General features: G+C 40.5%; 1 protein-coding gene across 2 annotated transcripts in view; it reads left to right on the top strand.

Annotated features, from left to right (window-relative positions):
- Positions 1-21,897, top strand: part of HECW1 (HECT, C2 and WW domain containing E3 ubiquitin protein ligase 1) — a 248,077-nt gene that overhangs the window by 124,865 nt on the left and 101,315 nt on the right. The window contains exon 4 of one of the 2 annotated variants that reach the window (XM_053971604.1): positions 5,056-5,150. The exons of the other annotated variant lie outside the window; for it this stretch is intronic. Coding sequence (XP_053827579.1) covers positions 5,056-5,150 — 95 coding nt within the window. The remainder of the gene's footprint in view (positions 1-5,055; positions 5,151-21,897) is intronic. 2 annotated transcript variants of the gene reach the window in all.

The following is a 21,897-nucleotide window of genomic DNA, read 5'->3' as shown; positions in this document are numbered from 1 at the left end:
CAGAGAATTAATTATAAGATCAAGTGAACTTTTGAGAAGGCATTTAGAACAATTTTGATAACTCTGAAGGAGTAGGAATGGAAGTATTTTAAAGGGAAAGGGTATCAAATAAACCAACAGGACAAATAACACTGACAGAAAAGTAGCTGGATGATGGGAACTAGGAAACCTCTTGGAGACACTTTCAACGTTCAATACCTCCAGTTGCAATTCATCAGCAGACCCTATTAGATTTTATCTCCTCTCACTTCAGTTTCATAAGGAATTGAGTGTTTTCAGGAGCTAGATGGTTACAGAGGCAGTGAAAACTATTGCCTGAGTAATGTTCAGCTGGTAAATTAATGTTCCAGTTAATTTGCAGAACTGATTTGGTAACTGAGATAACTCAGGTCTTTGATAGTGAAATCATTTTTGTGAAATTAATTTTTTTTCCTTGTGAGAGAGATGAAGCCCCATGACAGAGGTTCTCTGGAAAAAGTCAAACTTCTCAGTGCTTTCCTCTGAATAGAGAGTGGTCTCTATTGTGTCCAGGGATGAAGTACATCTCAGTTCCCCTCCCTTCCTTATAACCTGTGTGGCCCAAAACAGGTGCTTGGTCCAAGGAGGAAAACAGAATCACCCCTCCTATTGCCTGGTTCTGATTGTCTTGCCTTGCTGTGCCTTGAGGGCCTTCCTTTGGGGCAGCTGTATTTTTTGTGCATCTGTAATAGTTACAGTGGTGAATCTGAGCATACAACTAGGGATTTTCTTATTTATACCACTGCAACAGAGAGCTGTAACACAGTCAGTGTATGATGGTGTCATGGTTCAACCCCAGCCAGCAGCAAAATCCCACACAGCCACTTGTTCACTCCCCCACCAGTGGGATCAGGAAGAGAATTGGAAGGGTAAAAGCCAGAAAACTCATGGGCTGAGATAAAACAGTTTAGTTGGGAAAGCAAAAGCCATACACACAAAGCAAAACAAGGAATTCTATCACCACTTCCTGTGGGCAAGTAGGTGTTCAGCTATCTCCAGGAGAGCAGGGCCCCATCACACATAATGGCTGCTTGGGAAGACAAACACCATCACCCCAAACATTCCCCCTTTTGTCCTTCTTCCTCCCACTTTATTTACTGAGTGTGATGTCATGTAGTCTGGAATATCCCTTTGGTCTGTTTGGGTCACCTGTCCCAGATGTGTCTCTTCCCTCTTTTCTATGCACACCCAGTCTAATCCTCAGTATGGCAATACAAAAAGCAGAAAAGGCTCTGTCTGAGCCCTGCTCAGCAAAAGCAAAAACATCTTTATATTATCAACCCCTGTGTTCAGCAGAAATCCAAAACACAGCCCCATACCAGCCACTGTGAAGCAAATTACTCCAGCCAAAAGTGGCACAAATGGAGATACCAAGCCTGGTGTAAAGGGAGTACAATGCTGTTTAGTTCTTTATCCATGTGAATTGCTGGGTAGTTTGGTAGTTGCCATGGGCATGACTATTTCCGAGCATCTTTAGGCATCTCATCTCTTGGAAGATTTACCAGTTTCACTGACATTTTTGCTAATTGAAAGAAGAATTTAACTTCATTACTTTCTGACTTCAACATCATAACTTCATTGCTGGGTCCAGTGATCTCTAAATAATTAGTGATTAAAATTACAATGGTGCACATTTATTTATAACTGTGGATTAACTGGACAACACCTGCTCCTGACCTGTACACTCTGCCATGTAGCTAGAGCAGCAGGACAGAGTTAAATGGTCTCCTTTATTTCAGAACAAGCTAATCTACAAGACTGCAATCCAAACAGTCTCTGTAATTACATATTATTTACAAATGCCAGCTGGATAATATTCAGATCAATTTATATCACCGCCTTACTAATACTTCCAGTGCTTTCTGTTCATCTGCAGAGGCAATGGTACCAAGCCCACAGGTTTCTGCATCTGTTTTGGAAATGTCTCAGTGGTGATTCAGGAATGCAAGAGCAATCTTCAGATGGATTAGAGTGTTACGACACTGTTGCAGTGAAAAACATGGCACCAACAATGTTATTTGTAAAGAACGGCTCATGGCCAAAAAATGGCCAACTAGCATCCTAATGGCATTTTTACACATAAAGAAATTGTATATAATTTTGCAAGCTTTATACTTGCTGAAGTTTCATCTCTCCATTGAAAATAGACATTTGCATAATATTTTCAATCTGAAAGCAATATGAGCAAAAAGGGGAGAGAGGAATCTAGAAAAAAGAAAATGTTGTTCCCCTGATGCTTCTAGAGCAATTTCTCAACCTTTGAAGGCCTCCATAAGACATTTTCTTTCAGATCTATTCTCTGAATGAAATCTTTGATGTTCATTAATCACCACCTCTACCATTGCTTGATGAATGACTCCAGCGGTGCCACTGTTTTGGATTGGGTGTGACACTTGCATCTCTCTTGAGTTGCTTTCTTGTGGTTTCCACCTGTATGTGGGCAGTTTGGTTGCAAATATATGAAACTGAGAGCATCCTGTAATAACCACATGGTTCTTTCCAAATACATATTCAGTCATCTTCAGTTATCCTTTGTCCTTGAAAATGATACAAAAATCCAGATTAACTACATATGGATATATTATCTCTTTCTGTTCTCTCTAATACTTTTAGTTTAATTAAATGGATTCTTTTAAAATTTTCCCGATTCTTGTGGTAACTGATTTCCTACTTGTCAACCTATGACATGATTTCTTGCTGTGGGGTCTGAACATTGTCATACAAGCTAATAGCTGAAGTTATATTTTATAAACTACAAAAGTTAATATTTTTTTAAGGCTTCTTTTTATTCTAGTTCTCAGTGTTCCATGCAAACTGCAGCTAAAAATCTCCAGGGGAGGAGAAAATTAACATTTGAATAATTGGTGAGAACTGCATATTTTAGCTATTGTGATATCCTCAGGTTTTGCTGTCCTCTCAGTGAGTAAATTAGTTAGCTGCTGAGCTGTTAAAAGTCCTGTAGAGAAAATTACAATGTGAAAATACAACTGGACTTGCAGTTTTTCTGTCCCACAGGCTCATCCAACTTCTTTTGCTGCCAAAAGGAAACAACTGCTGCTCCCAGGTGCAACAGCAGGGTCGCTTGCTCAGCTGTACTGACAGCTCAAGTAAATCTCTTAAAGTTGCAGAATTTCATTTGGGGGTATAGTTATGAATTCAGCCCCAGGATGGGCCCCACAGCCCCTCGTGGACGTGCTGAAGGACTCTGAATTTTGCTCCAATTCTTATGGAATGCTGTGAAGTAAATGGAACACATGTACACATTGTGGATATAGTGGGAGAGGTTGTAATTTCACTGTATGAGCGAAATGTGCACCTGGTTGTCTGGTGAAGAACAGGCTGTGAGGATGGAAAATATGATTTTCAGAGATTAAGTGTGCTGGTACTGTGCTTCTCATTGGTGGACTGCACATTCCTCAGGTTAGAAGACTAGGAAGCCACCTGAAACTGAGTAGTGCTCAAACTACTTGGGAACATCACCTCTTTGCTTTTCATTTCCCAAGTGACATCTGAAAGTTGGGAAGGCTTTGCACCCTTAAAATTATTTGGTCTTTCAAAAAATACCAGAATTTCTCTTTAGACCAATGTTCCTGTGTAGGTATCAGGGTAAGCAATTCAGGCCTGCAGTTTTGAGGGTCTCCACCACTTTTCATATCCCACGTTTTGCTTCCACCTGGACTGCTACATCGTTGTTTCTTGGATCTACAAACAGTAGATCACAGCAGCATAATCTGTGGTTGCAGTCTCAGCTCTTAATATTTTTTGTTACAGCTGCACTGATTTGAGTAATTTTGTTACTGGTATTAAAACTGCAATGCAATTTGTATGTTAAAACACATAAATGGCATTTATTTATTGTTTTCACATATAGACACTGTAGTTACAGTGAGCGTTTTTGTGGCTCTGCCAGCAAAGGCTGGTGTTTTCCCTGAGCTACAGCAGCAGCTGCAAAGCAAGGTCTTAAGGAAAATCTTGGAACAGATGAACATTTCCATGTCATTTTCCAGTTAAAACTAGAAGATGTGAAAGCTGCTTTTATTTAAACAGGCATTTTTCAGATCCCACAAACATACCTGTTACACATGTAACACTGGATAATTGCTGGGTCCCAACTGTACTTAGGCACATACCAGGCTAATTCACATCTAGTTTACTGTGGAAGAAAATTCTTGCATGCCAGCAGGCAGGCCAGGATGAGCTTCAGCAAGTCACTAGTTCCAGGCAGGTAGGCAAATAGCACTTTGTGTCTGTTTGTAGTCACAGACCCAACACAGAAACTGGCTGGAGCTGTCTTTCCTTCTTGTAGCAGACAGGAAAGTGGGTTGTGAGGGACTGTTTAACAAGAAACTGTTTTCACTTCTGTGCCTCAATACAGTTATTGAGATGAGTTTCCCTCAATATTATTTATTTGAATGCCAATGCATGTGGCAAAAAGCAGCACTATGAGTGTCAAAAATCATGACCTTCCCTGTGTCCCTCACCTAATTTAGATTTTTAGAAGTCAGTGGAAATACACTAAGGCAGGGTCTGGTGGTACTCTGCTATTCCTAAAAATGCTTTAATGTAGTAACTGTCAAAGCAGTTAATAATATGTGGAGATCTACATCCTTGCCCTGACCAAGGCCAGAACAAATTGGCACAGTAAAACCTGTCAATGAGCAGCTATGCAACCTTGTCCTAAGGAAGCTCCTAAATTTCTCTGCACATTAGTGCTTGGTATGTCTGAACAGGGAAGATTTATATGCCCCTACTTTTTTTCTTCCTAAAGGATGCTGAGCAGGTGCTCTAAGGTATATCGGTGGTAACTTCTGCTCAGAAGAGGTTTGGATTTTAACTGTTTTAAATCCATGAACCAAACTCCAAATTTCACCCTGACAAAGGGGAAGATCAGGGCCAGGAGGTATCCTGTTGTGCCATCCAGCCAGAATGAACAATTTGCAATTCAGCTACTTGCCAGCCTGTGAGCTGCAGCTGATCATGCAGATTACCCCTGGCAATTTTTCTAATCCTAAATATCCCTTTTGGGTTTTTTTTTAGCTGAAACAAAGATCTGCTTCAAGTACTACCATGGAGTGAGCGGGGCACTACGAGCCACAACTCCAAGTGTGACAGTTAAAAACAATGCAGCTCCTGTAAGTTATGTTTATTTTTATCATGTATGTTCTATTGTCACTGTGCTATGCCTTGCTTTCCCTGCCTGCTTTATATATCTTTATACCAAAACTGAACATATTTGGTCTTCATTGTATTGTGGTGCAGAGAAATGGGTAGTTTTTCCATGAGGATGTGGGTTTGGATGCCAAGAGAATGTAGATTCAGCTCTGAATCTGTCACTGATAACCTCTCTGATTTGGGGCAAGTCCTGCATCCTAGCTGTATGCTGTTCTGTTAAGTTCTCTTCTCTCTGCTGGGTGCTGTGAGATTTGGATGATATCTGTAGAGGATTTGGGATGCTTGGACAGTAAATACAATAAGTGTCCAGAAAGGGAAGAGATTTTCCTCTCTTAAAGTGACTTTTTCAAAATGAGCATTTTTACAGCAACGCCTCTGAGTTCCAGGAACAAGCAGATTGTGACATGCCCCCATCAGTGGTAAGAAGTAGGCACTTGGGACCTGAACATCATTTTTGACAGCTTGAGGCTTCATTGAGAGCAATTTTGATTTGCTAGAGCCTAGCAAAGCTCTGTGGCTTAGATAGCTCTAAAAAGCTATATATATTGTCTGGCACTGGAAAATTTTATCACCCTGAGAGTGAAACATCTCTTAGAAGCCCACAAAGAGACTTGATGACCTCCAAAGCTTGCCTGGCCTTGCTGACAGTGTTTTACTGCATGCCAGGCTTGGCAGAGACCTGCATGAGCTGAGAAGTTGTATTCCAACCAGCATAAGAAAAAGACTAGTTCAGATATTGTTTAGTCTGGAAGATGGGTTCAGGAGAGAACTGTCTTACCTGTGGGTGTATGTCAGTTTCAGTAGACATCACTTAATTTTTTAGCCTTTTTTTTAGTGTTGTTTGGTTTTGCTGCTCTTGTTGCTTTTTTGGTGTGGGTTTTTGATTGGTTTTTTCCCAGTCCAAAGTTAATATTTCTAGAAAGGCTGAAAAGTCTCCCATGCTGTGTGTTGGCTGTATCTGATTCCACCAGACCCAGAGAGGATTGATTTTTTCACCCTTGAGCCATGAAAAGACTTTTGATGGTTTATCTTTGCCTTCTTTTGATACACAATATAGCTGCAAACTAGATGCTGGGTAGGGGCTGCTGGCACATCCTGTAAGACTAAAAGGCATTCTTGTCTCATTGCACCTTTCTGATGTGCTCATGGTGAAGCCATTCATCAGTTTTAGAGCCTGGAGAGTTTCCTTTAGCTGTCTTCAGAAGAACATTAGGATGTGGCCTTGGATATCTTCATTGTGAGGGATGCTGAAAAGTTCTTTTTAGCCTGTGAGTGAGTGAGTCATGTCTTCTTGCCCCAGGACTTGTTACTGATTTCCCAGTTGTTGTAATTTAGTGGGATAATGTCTGCCATTGATTTAGTCCCTGTTTTCTCTGAAAGGTAAGCCAGCCAACCCAGGCAATAAATACCATTATGCTGAGAGATTGGAATTTGTTCATTCCTGTCCATGTGTTAGACCTAAGTTGGAGCCAACTGCACAAATTTTTCAGGTCTAGTATGGAAGAGTTACTCTTTTGCTATTAAGTATCAGCAGTATGTATGAAATTAGTAGAAGAATGTCTGAGGACCTGTGCCTTTGTAATATGCAAATAGGTAATCTCTCCAAGTTCTTTAACTGAGACCTTTACATACATATTTATGGGGAAATAAAAACAGGCATTCACTTTCAGCCAAGGCAGGACTTGTGTTTAAAGGAAAATCCTCTTCATGCAGTACTCATGGTCTTTATAGAAATCAGATGAGGGCTGCCTTTAGTTGCGTTTACTGTACACAACTGAAAACCAAAATATTATTAAAAGTGGTGTCAGATAATGGTCTTCTGTTTGAGGACACAGCCAGTGTCCTTGGAAATAGCTTTTTTTTTCTGTAATCTTCTATTTTTCCTGCCCTTCTAGGTTTCAAAATAGCCTGTGTGGGTTTTTTTTGCAGACCAGAGGCCAGCAGTGCTGTAGGTGCAGCATCTTTTTGTCTGTTGTTTTCTTCTTCTGATTTTGTTGCATGACTTATTTAGTCCATTGTAAGGCAAATACTAAGTGAAGACAACAAAAGCAGTGAAATGGCAGCAAAGGTTATGCAGTATGAACTTGGACAGAGCCTTCTGTATGAGTGCAAAGAGGAGGGAAAAGTGCTATAGATTTGAAAACTCCTTCAGAGTTTGGAAAAAAATACCTGGCTGACTCTTGACTGTGTGAAGGCTTTCAGCTAAGTGTGATCCTCCAAATTCCACTCCCAGCTGACACCATCAGATGGCTTTCTCCATCTGCCTCTCTGCAGTACATGTCCAACCTTTATTACTGAAGTATTTGCATGTTTTATAGCATCCTGTACCATTGGCAAATGGTGTTACTCCCACTGCAAAGGTGGGGAAGGGGATAATAAGGGATCTGCCCAGCCCTACTCTTTTCTTGGTTTTTGTGGGCCTCTGCACTAGCTGCTGCTGGGAGTTGGATATTACCATGCAAAGTAATGCAGACATTATCTCTAGAACTGCAAACACTCACCTTTGACTGTGATTTTACTATTTTGTGCAATCAGTTGAGGACCATGACACTCTAGCACCATGGCCTGTAGCTATCTGAGGTCCATGACACTTCTTACCCTAGTGAGACTTTACACATGGGGCCCTTCTTGATGGAGGGGAATGTATCAAATTCCTCAGTTGTCTTCACTGCTCCAGGAGTTCCGAGCACTGCCCGAACTCCTGGTGTTGGGCATGACATTTCTTACAGTACCAACAAAAGCTGTGGTCTTCTGACTGCTGTGGCCTCAGTGCAGAGAGGGCCTCTGCTGCTCAGAGGAAGCTTTCTTCAGATCCTGGGACAGTTTCCTGCAGATCCCTTCTGAAAGAAGCCATGCTTAGAAATTGACCCTCTATTGCAGCCAGTAGGAGATTAAGCAGTGGCTGATGGACCTAAGTGTGTTAGAAAAAATAGCTTTAGAGGGAAATCTCATTAGGGATCTTACTGTGGGTGTCAAGGCTGAAGTATTTTGAAACCAAAGAGAGTTTTGCCATTGTAGTGATAGTGTCATAAATTCACTGATTCTTAGGCTGTCAGTAGGGGGACAGAGGGAAGGAGGCTTTGTGTTTTTTACATAAGCAAATGTTTTGTTTGGCACAGCTTAGGAAAAAGATCCAGAGCAGGTGTCCTTTGAGAAGCAGCATTTGAGGACAGGTGACCTTCTGGGGACAGTGTTTTTACTGCTAGCACTAACTCATCAGCAGCTGATGCCAGAGCCACCCAAGTGGGTTCTGTCCAAGCCTCCGAGTGCATGGCAGCTTCTGCATCAGGGGCAGCAGCTGGCATATTGGCTGCTTGGTGTGTGTCCTGTCAATGAGTCTGAAAACACTGATAGCCAGCAGTATCCTAACACCACAATCTAAAACAACAGCAACAAAAAAAGAATCCTCCATTGTCTGTCTGACTGCAGTTTGCTGCAATTGGAAAGGGAAAAGAAGCTGGAAGTAGTCATGCTGGGGGCTGTAAGCGGTTGCCATTCTTGTTTGCTGAGACTGTCTTTAACTGGGATTTGAAAGGAATCCTGCTTCCAAAGGGAAAAAAAAAAAAAAAAAAACAAACCCTGCTGTGTAAGTTGGTTGTCTTTGTATAGCACCAGTGGTGCTTTAGCCTGAGTAGCATCTCACATTTCTTGTCTTATGAATGTTCTGCTCCATTTGAGTTTATCTCCTTATGCTGTAACCCAGTTATTAGAGCTGCCTTGCCTGCTGATTATGATGCCCTGCAGTTCGTTTGTTGGTGAAAAGTCCTGTCACATTTTATTGCCTGTGAATCATCAGGCTTGAATATTTGGGAATGAAGGGCTGTGCACTTTGGCCAATTCATACATGGCAGAAGCTTAAATGTGAATTTGGGGCAGCAGATAGGCCTGGGGGTAATGACAGTAAAAAAGAACAACTGCAATTCTGGAAAAAAAGAAAAGGAACATCCTGGCCGGCCCCTTTTTTTTTCTGAACTAGTGGAAAGCAGTGTTGCTTGTGCATAGGCATTTATACTACTAAAGCATAAACATTACCATGGTATGGATGAGCAAACTGTTTTCTCAGTAACAAAGAGCATTTTCACAACATCTGGAATGTTCCTGTATTTGTTACTCTTCATTTATTCATAATATTGTCACCACTGTGTCAACTTTGCATCAGACATTGTTGTAGAAAGAAATGCAGGTTACAGCAATTAATTCTAGCAGTAGGGAGGCGTTGTATTGTTAATATAAAAATTATTCAACCTGAACAAGGTTTTCGTGCAGTAAAATAAAGCTGGCATGAGAAGAGCATGTAGAAGAAAGAAGAAGAACCTTTTTCCCTAAGAGTTTATAGGCTGAAAAGATAAATTGGATACATCACAATTAAAAGGCAGTAAGTGGAGAATCAATGCTTTAGCCTCAGGACAAATGTCTTCACTAAATTGGGAGTATTCACTCACTGTGTATTAGATGCAAAGAACCTCAGCTGATTGATCCTCTGGAGCTTTCATGCCAGGGTTTCTGTCTCACAGATCATGGTGGGACTCGTCAGATACATTTGGCATTGTGGGAAAAGCTGTGTAAATTGGAGCTGATTATTGAAAGAGACCTTCTCTTTGTTGTGTTTGTGTGGAAGTGCTGCCTCAGCTGAGTTTCCCACAGCAGGAATTACTGCTTGAGAAGCTGCTGCTATTTGGTGGTGACTGATCATTCCTGAGGACTTCCTGCTGTAAATATTTGCATTATGTGCTGTCACGTCAGAGCGTGGGCTCCCGAGGAGTGTTTGATAATGAAGGATTCTGCTTCATTTCCATACATACGCTGCAAGATGAGATTTGATGAGAGTGTGCATGTACAAGCAGCTGTATCTCTTATTCTATTGGAAGGCTGGTTTTTAAAATCTCACCTGTGTCTTCTTTTTCACTTCATGTCTGATTTTGTGGTAAGTGACTTTTAAAACTGTCCATGTTTCTAGGACATTGCTATGGAACAAATGTAAAAGTCTGATTTGGAGGGTGTAGGTATAATTACACTTCAACAGACAGTAAATAAAGAGGGAACAGAAACTTCTAGTGGCTTCTGCACTGTTCAGCAATTGAGGTTAAAAAAAGTTTATGGAAAACATAACATGAGGCTGCTGCAATTAATCACAGCAAAGAATGCAAGCCAGGTATATCTTTAACAAGTGTAAGCAGTGTACCCTGAAAGGCTCAGTGTTTCCAGGGAGGGAAGCAGCACTTCTCTGGAAGCTACGGGTATGCTTAGGTGAGTGAGCTTTTAACTTTGTTAAAAGTGAGCAAGAAAATCCCCTTTCCTTATCTTGAGCTGAGAAGTAGCCAGAGCTCCACCAGCTGCAGCTGCCTTCCAATACAAGGCAAGGAGCAGCATTATTAGTACCACCAATGTTCCGTATGCATCTCCCCCTCTTACCTGCTAAGGTAAAGCATTCAGGAATGAAAAAATATCAAGCCAAAATGAGAATGGGAAATAACTGAAAATATTCACTCAGCTGGAAGGAAGTAGTCAAATACAAAATTCTCTCTGCCAGCATATGGTCCCTTTCCAATTTAAAAGAACACCTAGTAGAAAATATGTATGCTAAGAAACAATTGCTAAAAGAGAGTGGATTCCCTGATTAACCATTTGAAGTGAATAATTCTGAAAAAAGTAAATGATCCATAAACTGTGGAAGGAAAGTGGCCTCTGTGGGTTTCTTATCTGTTGGAAGTACTTGCCCATTTTGGGTTGTCCCTGATGCAGGATTTCTTTCATAACAGCAGCAGGCTGTCCACACCCTGCCTGCATATGTGCTCATACATTGCCACTGGTGTAGGCCAACATCATGTAGTGGTCTAACATGAAGACACAAGTCTTTGAATTCAAATTTTTACACTGACTGGGGAGTTATTTTAGCAATTGAACAGACAGTTCAGTATGTCATTGGCTTTCCATAGGCATTCAAGAAGCAATTTTGTCATTGTGTGCAAAAGAACATTATGGTGTCTAGAGTTAGGAAGCTGTCATAGCTCACAGAAGGTAATCAGAGAAGTTTAGTAGTACCTCTTAGAAAGGAATCAACAAAGATTGGATGCACATAGGGAACACTAGCACTTTCATGTTACAGAGTCCTGTCTGCACTCGTTGTATACTTGATTTGAAATGTTCTAGAGGAGAGATAGACCAGCCATTTCAATGGCTACAGCTAACATGCATTCAGAGGGAAGGGGGGCTTTCTTGGCAGAATTTGACCCCACTAGCTACGTAATATAAGGGAATGATTTTTGATATCAGAAATCCATCAGTGTGCTTCTTACATCTGAAAAATGTCATTAATTATTTTTTTTTCACTTCCATGTTGTTTCCTTATAAACCCACAGTAGTGTTTTACAGCCTGATTTGGTCATGCTCAGTTCATATTCAAGCATAGTTACTCCCATGAGCAGCCTCTTAATACTTGCACAATTGAGCCCTTAGTACAGTGTAATTACATTTTTGGTTATGCTTTTCTATATCCTAATTATCACTGATTCAAAGAATTTGAAGGTTAATGACACGTCCAAATTAATTCTTATTGCCACCTCAGTAACACAGGCTCTTTTTCAGTATCTAGTTACATAAAGTCTATTGTATTTACACTGCAATTACCCTTCATGTAGCGAGCACTTCTTTTATATGGATTAGTGGAGTTGGAAAGCGTAACCAGGATGTAATTGGTCCTCCGACTGCAGCATAACCATAGTCGCTGTGTTATGAATAATAGCCTTTTTCTTCCTTTTAGTTTCCCTACTCTCATTTTAAGTAGGGATGGTTGAGATTTTCTTTCAATATTAGGAAAACTCATTTGTAATGAAGGTCTCTTCTGAGTGCAGTTTAATAATACTTGCTTTTACAGTTCTGATTTAGTAAAGGTGTGGAGCATGTGCTGAAACCCCATGGACTTTACTGGAAATGTTTATTGATTTTCTTTCAAAACAGAATACAGTTGGCAAGTAGGGTCACTTGCATGTTCATTATAACAGATTTCAGATGTGTCAGTGGCTAAATAAGAAAGGATCCAGGTCAATGCTCCTGGTGGCTTTTTTCTCTATCTTGTTATTGACTTTTCAGCTTGGTGTGGTTGAAAGTCCTATTGTCATTCATTCATAGATTTACACCCTTTTTGAGAGGTAAATGCTCATAATTTATTATCTAACAAGCACAAATTAAGTAGGGGAGGTACAAACAATTTTCTTTGTGAACACTGATTTCCTGAGCAGCAGTCCATAACTCTCAGTATGCAGGTATGTGTGTTTTTATTGTTCTACCCCAGGAGGAATGTCTCTGCTTTCCAGCACACAGCTGTTTGCATATTTAAATGTTATTTAACTTAGCAGTCTTCAGAGTTTCCTGATTCATCCATATGAAAGACAGGTTATTTGATCATCTTAATGGAACTGCAAACACAAAGACCTAGAATTAGTCTTGGCATCAAAAATCAGAATGGATTGGAAAAAACTTCATGTGACAAATGCTCCCAAAATACTTCTCAGTGTCTTTTCTGCCCAAATCCACCTGCATATTTCACAGGGATCTTCAAGAAGTGCATATCTAGGAGAGAAGGGGAAGAGCCTCTTGCATGGTACATGTGGGATGTGGAGCAGTGGGTGGCCAGTGGTCAGTGCTGCTGTCCTTTGGAATGTGGTGCTGGTCACCAAGGAGGCGCTGGCCATGTTGCCTTGGAACAATCACCACGGAGTGCTGTGTCAATCAGCGACTCCACACATATTGCTGCATTGACAGCCAGTGCCCTTTTGCATCCTGTGGTGAATCCAGGGAGTATACGAGAGCATGGAGGAACTAGGCCTTTATCTCACATGTATCCCTGGCAGAGTACCAGGTGCTTGAAGCAGGGAAAGGCTGTGTGCCTTTACAGGCAGGGTGAGTGGGGCAGGTGTCCTGTTCAGTGCACTGAAGAGTGATCTGAAGTGGAAGTTGTGGAGGTCCTGACGCTGTCATCTTTAGTCCTCTTTTACTACTGTACGCATGCTTAAATTCCTAGTAGCTTCACACACTATATGTTACTGTAGACATAGCTGCAATGGATTTAAACAGGGAAGAGGTGACATAAGAAAAAACTGGCATCTTTTAAATTATTAAGTAAAATAATTCTGTAAGTGTTCATCCATCAGACTTTTTCTATTGAGTTAGTGTAAAGGTGCAGTTCTGCAGATTTAAAGCAGAGTAGGACAGAACAAAAACCAGGGCTAATGCTACCATTTGCAGGTTCTGTTAAATTGTTGTCCATTTCTTGCCCTCTCATGAACTCTACCTAAGCAGCACTAGTTGTGGAGCTGCTGAGCCATACCTAAGTATCACTGGCCACAGCCTAGTTTTCACTGTGCAGGTCAGTTGCACCAATTTTGGGCTTCTTCCTGTTGCCCTAATTTCTCTGTATATGTTGTTTCAAAGAAAACACTTGGGTCAAATTTAACCTTACTGGGCATCTGATACTGTATGAACTTCAAAGTGTAGATTTAGAATGGTTTAATTAGCAGACTTGCAATACAGCACAGAGTTGATATGAAGAAATAAAAAGTATGACAGATGGGAGCTGGAGTGATTTTATTTCAGCTACACCAAGGAGACCATTACACAAGCCATTTATTTGTTAATGGGTTCAATAAGAGTCTGGTATTTCCCAGCCACTTGCTTTTAGAATGTCTCTTGTTACAGTCACATAATAGCCATAGTAATATCTACACATCATATTGCTCCCTTCTGTAGTTTAGTAAATTATGGAGAGATCAGTGACTGTTCAGCACACTGCACTGGTGTAATCATCCTTGCTTTGGCCTTTTACATTCTTAGATACTCTCTCATTAATGAAAAACAATGCAGTTCCTGACATGACATAGTGGGTCTGAGGGCAGATATTTTAGTTTTTGAAGGGGGAAGCAAAGAAGGATTCAGACTTGGGGAGTACTTCAGACCTGAATGTGATAGTGCTGAATGAAGGAATGAAACACCTCCTGCTTCCTCCCTTCTAGGAATTACTTGCTGTGATAGGGCATGAATCTGATTGCGGGTGAGCACAAGATAAATTACTGGGGTAGTTTAGACTACATGACACAGCTTTCTAGTATGTTTTAGTTCAGAAGTTGCAAAAATATTTGCTTTGATGTTGCTTTACAAAATACATTCTTTCTACTTTTTTTTTCCCTGCATTTGCTGGTTTGATTTGTTATTGCCAAATTTGTACACATTGATTTAAATCTCATTCGGTGCACTAGAGGCCTGCTAATGAATTTAAAAAGAGAACATTGTGTTCTACCCATTTTTTGTGTGTGTTTGGCTATTACTGAGTGAATGCACTATTTATACTTGGCACAATCTTAATTTAAAAAAAAATGCACTTTTCACTCAGACAAAAAAAGGAACAGGAATGTTTTCAGGGTGAATGCAGTATCTAGCTACGCCAACACCCAAGACCATGGAAGCTGTAAGAATCGTGTAGTGCATGGACATGAAATCCTGTAGGTCAAATTTGGTATGTCTACAATACTGCTTGATAGGGCATAAAGAGGAAAAGACCAGGGTTTGGTGTTCTGTGTTCCCTTTTCTTTCCAGGACTGCTTATCTACATCATGACTTGCCCTAATGTTTTCACTAGCTGTCCTTTCCTGCTCTGCCCTGGACCTGCAAAGAGAGGCAGCTGTTGGGAAAGCTTGTGTCCCTGTTGTAAGTGAGAGGCTTGATGACTGCAAGTCATTGCAGCAGGAAAATAATTTTGAGCTTGTCCATTGTAAGCTTTCTGTCCCCCCACAGGGTCACATTTTTCCATTTATTTAGGCCTTGCAAGTAAAAAAAATCAGCTTTGCTTTCTTCAGTTTTTGCATTTACCTTTGCTCAATTTTATTGTCTTCTCCCATGTTCCAGGATTAGCAAAGATGGAGATAAGAAGCTGTTGATCTCTCCCATCTCTGTATCAGTTAGCAGTGCTTATAGCTTTACCATGTTTCCTTTTATTGAAGTTCTTCTAAGGTACTTAGATGCATGTGTGTCAGGTGACATGTAATTCTGATCTGCATCTTCTCTTGGACAATTTTTAATACAAAATTAAATTCCTGTTGAAGGCATAAGCAGACATTTTCAGAATCTCCTATAATCTCTGCTACTCATGAGTTTTGTGTGTTTGTATAGAAATAGGGGGAGAAGAAATGTTAAGTGTGAATAACAACCTCATGGTTTTGTGTAGAATTGCAACTGAGGTATAGAATCTTAGAATAGAATGATAGGATTGTTTAGGTTGGAAGAAATCTCCAAGATCGAATCTCCAACCTCTGACTGATCACCTTGTCAACTAGACTGTAGCACTAAGTACCAAGTATACTTGTTTCTAGAACACCTTCAGGGATGGTGACTCCATCACCTACCTACAAGCATTCCAATACTTGACAACCCTTTACTTGAAGAAATTCTTCCTCATGTCCAATCTGCTGCATCTTGAGACTATGGCCCACTTGCCGCAACCTCCTTGCAGGTAGTTGTAGAGAGCAATAAGGACACTGCTGAGCCTCTTTTTCTCCAGGCTAAACAAACCCAATTCCCTCACCTGCTCCTAGAGGATTTACCTTCCAGACCATTCACCATTGCTGCCCTTCTCTGGACTCACTCCAGCATATCAATATCTAACTGTAAGTGAGGGATCCAGAACTGAACACAGGACTTGAGATTAAGCCTCACCAGAGCCCAATAGAGAGGGACAATCCCAGCCCTGGTCCTGCTGGCCACACTATTTTTGATACAGGCCAGGATGCCATTGGCTTGCTTGGCTACCTAGGCACACCCTAGATTATGTTCTGCTGCTGTCAACCAGCACCCCCAGGTCCTTTACTGCCAGGCAGCTTTGCAGCTACTCTTTCTCCAGCCTGTAGCACTACCTGGGGGTTGTTGTGACCCAAGTGTAACACCTGTCACTTGGCTGTGTTGAACCTCTTAGAATTGGCCTCAGCCCATCAATCCAGCCTGTCCAGATCGATCTGCAGCAGATCAATGCCCTCCAGCAGATCAATGCTCCTGCCTAACTTAATGTCATTTGCCAAATGAGGGGGCAGTCAATCCCCTTGTCCAGATCATCAATAAATATAGCAAACAGGACATGGCCCAATAACCCCACTTGTGACCAGGCAGTAATTAGATGTGGCTCCATTCACCACAACTCTCTGGGCCCAGACATCCAACCAATTTTTAACCCAGCAGAGAATGCACCTGTCCAAGCCATAGGCCACCATTCTCCCAGGAGACAGTATCAAAGGCTTTACTTCTGCCTTCTGGGGTAGAAGACCTTTGAAGCAGGAATGGTGTTTATTAGCTAAGAAATTTGAATCAACTGGGATGGGATGTACCAAATGGTGTATCTACTCGCCTCCATGACCCAGTGTCTGGTTTAAATCCAGCTGGAAATAAAGCACATGCAGTCACTCATTTAACCCAACCACCCCCCCATCTGGATGGAATGGGGAGGAGAATCAAAGTTAAACTTGTTGAGATAAGAACAGTTTAATAATTGAAAATAAATTAAAATACAGTAATAATGTTAAATTATTATAATAATTATAGTAATAATAATAGGAGAAACAGGTGATACCAAATACAATTGCTCACCTCTTCCTGACTGATGTCAGGCCTCTTTTCCCAAACCCAGATCAACTTTGCTACTAGGTAACACCCCCAGTTTATATACTGGGCATGATATTCCATGGTAATCTCTTGGAATATCCCTCTTGACAGTTTGGGTCACCTGTCCCAGATATGCTCCTTCCCAGTCTCGTTTGTTAACCTCCTCACTGGAAAAGCATGAGACAAGGGAAAAAACAGTCCTTGACTTGGGGTAAAGACAAGTTAACAAAAGCCAAAACATCAGTGTATTACCAATACCATTCTCATTCCAAATCCAAAACACAGCACCTCTACCAGCTGCTGAAACGTTAACTCTACCCTAGTTGAATCCAAGACACCCAGGAAGTAATTTCCAGTCATGTTTCTGGGAAAACATTGTGCTTTCATCAAGTCAAGAAGACAAGTTCTGGTAACTGTTAAAATCGTGCTAACACTTTTTCAAGACTGTCTGACTAACTGTATGAATTCTAATTGTTCAGATTCTAATTCTTAATGATGACCCATCTTTGCTACCTGCAATTTCAAGCTGATTTTGCCTTTTTTAATGTCTTGTTCAGCTTTGTTATATAGCACTGTTGTTGGTCATCTTTATGTTTCACCTCAGATGTGGGTGGCAATGTTTCACCTCTTGGATATGTGCTAAGAATTAATGTTTTCCAAAAGGGTTGCAAATTGTCAAATGAAAGTTGTTATCATAGACTTTAATCTGCTATTAATTCCTATTAGCTGATGAGACAAAGCAGAAGACTAAATAGTAAGTATTAGCTATGCTGAAAAGCACAGTGGTCAGGACACTGGACTGACATGTCCATTCAGGGAAATTGGCATACTAAGCCATGCTGATTAGTTTAGAACAAAGAAGAAATGACTCATGTTGAAGAAGGAATGCAAATATTAGCTGAGAGACAGCTGTTTGTGTGGCTAAGTCTTCTTAAGATGTTGAATAAATTTTAAAAGATGTACGGGGAAAAACATGAACTCACTGCTTATCTGAAGCAATGAATAAAGTCCCAAATGGCTCTTTAAGAGCTTGCAATGAATGAGGCAAAATAAGTAGACGGAGCTGGGACAGTGATGGAACTTGTTTTGTAAAATTCTTATGATCATTTCTGTAACAATAGAAAAATAGGACATCAGGAAAATATGGTAAATACTACAGAGTTACTGTATTCTGTAATTGTAATTATGGTTTTATTTTTTAAAATATCTGTGATGTTTGTAAAACAATGTTAGGATGTTAGAGGCTCATCGTGATTTCTTGAAGATGGTCTTTTTTTTAACAGTATTTATTACTATGTCTCAAACACACTGCCAAGTGAAAAGTGAAGAGGAAGGCTAATCTGCAGGGAGAGATGATACAAAGGTGTGGCTATGGGCTTTAAATCTGTTGGAATAGATTACAGTAACCTGAAAGCCAGATCCACTGAAGTAGTAGAGATCTTTCTGCCTATTTAGTTAGTCCTTCTCTCAAAGCCTGGGTGAACTGCTGCACAAATATAGGCTAGATGCAAGTTATTTACATTGTGTTTCTTTGTGTGGCTATTTTAAATTACTTGCAGCTCTAAGGCATGTCCCTGTGGACAAGCTACTTTGGAGTCCAGTGCAAAGTTGAGTTAAATTTGTTTTGGTCATTGTTTTGGTTGTAGTTTTTTGCTTCTTTTCTTTTCTTTCAGAAAAGAGCATGGGGACTTAGTTATGGTTTCTGACTGAGGTCTCCTGATGCACTGACCAAGCTGCCTGTGCTCTGATGTTGCAGTCAGACCTGTAGCCTGCAGGTTTTCAGATGGGAGGGAAATGTTTAGGACACATAGATGAGAAATAAGCTGAAAATATAAGTTGTGAATTTGCTGTGCAATAGCAAAGCACAATTTTACAAAACTTTAATGCATAGTTGAGAATCTGATAAATTTTTAGGTAGGTGCGCAGATTATAAGGTCTCTGAACCACCCACAAATGTATCACAGATTTTAGTAGAATTGCATGTTCCTAAACTAAAGGATGTGTTCCCTGTGGCCAGCTGGAAAGCTGGCACAGTGGGAGGAAAGCTGGGAGATAGGTACAAGACCTCTTCTTGCATCCACACATCTGTATCACAAGTATCTGAATACAAGCCAAGGTATGAACTTAAGCTGAGGTGGGCAGTTGTGTGTCCAGTCTCACTCAGCAATTTTCAATAAATTTCAGCAGCTCTCATGTACCATCATGCCTGTTTTCAAGCACTGCGTGGATTTCTTTACATCAGAGCAGCAACCAGACAAACAGCCAGACACGAAGAGGGAAAGAAGGAGGTCACAGAATTTGTTAAAGCCACATCTGTAGTCAGTACTGAACCTGTGTGTATGATAGATGCCAGCAATTTGGTCCTGACTGGATTTTCAGTAACCAAGGACTTTCCAGCAGCAAGAGTAATAGAGAAAAATAATTTCATTTTCTTTAAATATCTTTCTTTTGTTTTCTTTGCTTTCCTTAGTCCTGGAAAAAAGAGGGGCAGGGAGAAAGATCTGGGGAAAGAAGAGCATCATTGTAATTTTGCATTGCATAATCTTTTATAAAAATAGCCAGTACTTAAGATCTCTTCTGAAATAACTCATCCCTCAGATAACCTAAAATCAGCGGACATGACTGAGGAAATGACAATGAGGTGAAATTGCAGGTCATTTATAACTGGTGGATTTGCAGGTCATTTTGAATGTTTGTGGATAACCTGCAATAACTTGCAGGATGTTTCAGTAGAAATACACTAAGTAGGCAATAGAGAGGAGCAAGTGATGACTGAAAGCCAGAAGGCTTTTCAGCATCCCAAGAAACACCTGTGCCTGTAGGTATCTGCTGTGTGAGTTTAGTGTGCATGGATGTCCATGTGCATATGCATGCAAGCCCTATTTATGATCATGCTATCCTTTGTTTTATCTGTACATTGAGTATATCTTGGATTGCCTGTACTTAACTTCACACAAAACATGGGTGATCCAAAAACACATTTATAATGTTGCATTGGGAAAAAGTTATGATGGGAAACAGCTAAAAAAAGAAAAAAGCATTTAAATTTATATATCAAGAGGCAGACTTTGTGCTTTACAGTTATATTTTAGGTTTGCATTTCATGATTTCTTGGAGCTTGACAGGATAACTATGCTCCCTTAACATAATTTTGTTGATAGAATAAAGTTATATAATATTGCACACTTTTAAAAATATTTTTTTCCTATAACTATTACTTGGACCTCTTGTTCTTAGGCTTTCTTACAAGTGGAGAAATTGATGTAGGTCAGTATGTTATATATCAGCAGATGTGCATAAGAATATTTCTTTAATAGAATTGTGAACACTTTGTTCATTTTTAATCCTTGAATATCTTGAGAAACATTTTCCTTTTCCATTAAATATCTGTGTCTTTTTTTCACTGGCTAGCTAGCTGAATTCTCAGGCAAGCTTGTTTCCATCTGTACTGAAAGCATGCAGTACCTCCCCACTCAACATCTCCACTTTAAAAGGAGGCTTAAATTCTTACATCTGTAAAGTCTGATGGAAAGCAGCTAGATTGTTCTTACACGCTTCCCTTTTCAACTCAACAAGTCTGATTTTTATTTACACTGAGGCAGCTTTTGCCCTTACACCGATGTGGTAGGACTTGGTGGTGAACCTAAGTATAAACCACATTAATTAAACCACATGTTGATATTCTTAGCAAAGGACAACCAGCACCTCTCCTAATACCTAACTAACCCTGTGTAACTGTTAAACTTCAGTTCACAAAATGCATAGTGGACTGTATCTCAGTCCATCTCACAAGACATTTGTGACTTTTTTTCTGGCAGACTGCAGCTGTACTAGGACTGTCATTCCAGAAGTGAAATGTTTGAGGGCGGTCACTGGACACCTGAGTCAGTTATGTTTGAATTTTTAAAATGTAATACCAGAAAAGTCTGCAAGTGCCATTGTTGTCAGGAAACCCCGGGTTTTAAAGCAGGTTGTTTATTTCTCTTAGTTTTCTGCAAAGGGTCCCACTTATTTTTGTCATAGGCAAGTTTGAAAGCTACTGCTGTCAGGTTTGAGTTCTAACAAAGCTGTAGTGATCACTGTTGGAGTGTTCGGATTTTTCTAGTGTTTGACTTGGGTGTTTTGAGATGTATCAGAAAGGGAGGGAATTTTTTTAGGATGCAAGGATCTGGAATTTTAGAAATTAATTTCTTGCTTTCCTTATAGCATTCTCCACTGCTTTTTCCTTTGTTTTCCACTTTTGTTCAATAGACCCTTGCCTTTTTTTCCCTTTTCTGGTTCCAGTTTTTCCTTTTCTAGTAAATTTCTTTCACCTTTATTTTGGTTTCTTCCTTTCAAGATTTTGAAGAGCTTCTGGATTAGGAGAGGTCTAGACTGCCTGAAAAGCGTGCTGAGTGCTGATCACAACCAGCCTTTAGGCTGTCTCTCAGACAGGTAGCTGATAACTCTGTGAGCCTCACAGTGGGGTGGTCAGAGCTGGCAGGAGAACTCAGGCATGTGAGACATCTCCTCTCTTGCTGTGGAGGTGATCTGTGGCCATGTCAGGCTTCGCTTGCGGGTTTGCTGTAGTTAATGATTTTCCTGAAATGACAGCACTCCTGCATTTAGTTGACACCACTTTCCCCTCCTATTGTATTGTAATGACTCTATGTGCAGAAGACTTGCGTCCAGTATGCACTAAGATAAATCCTTCACAAGGCTTTTGGTGGTGACCAAATTGCTGTAATGAATTCATCTCTTACTGGAGATCAGATTTTGTAAAAGCTGCTTCTCCCCAGAAGTCCTTCCTATACCTCAGGTTTGCTTAGTGCCCTGCCACACTCATTTTCAGAATGAGTCTGGCCTCTGTTTTCTTCATCCTTCAGATTGGACTTCTCATACGAGGCGTGGCAGAGATAGAGCTGGATTTATTTATTCAGTCCTAAGGGAATTCTTATGTGGAATGTTACTGATTCCTTTAACTACCTAATGGGATATTGTAGGGAAGGAGGCAGACTCTAGTCACAGCATGTGTTGAAATGATAGCAGGTCGTGGACACAAGTTGCAGCAAGAGACATTCTGATTAG

The sequence above is a fragment of the Vidua macroura genome, chromosome 1, assembly GCF_024509145.1.
Source record: "Vidua macroura isolate BioBank_ID:100142 chromosome 1, ASM2450914v1, whole genome shotgun sequence".
Taxonomy (NCBI): domain Eukaryota; kingdom Metazoa; phylum Chordata; class Aves; order Passeriformes; family Viduidae; genus Vidua; species Vidua macroura.
Note: the sequence above shows the minus strand (reverse complement) of the source record. Positions and strands in the feature narration are given on the sequence as shown.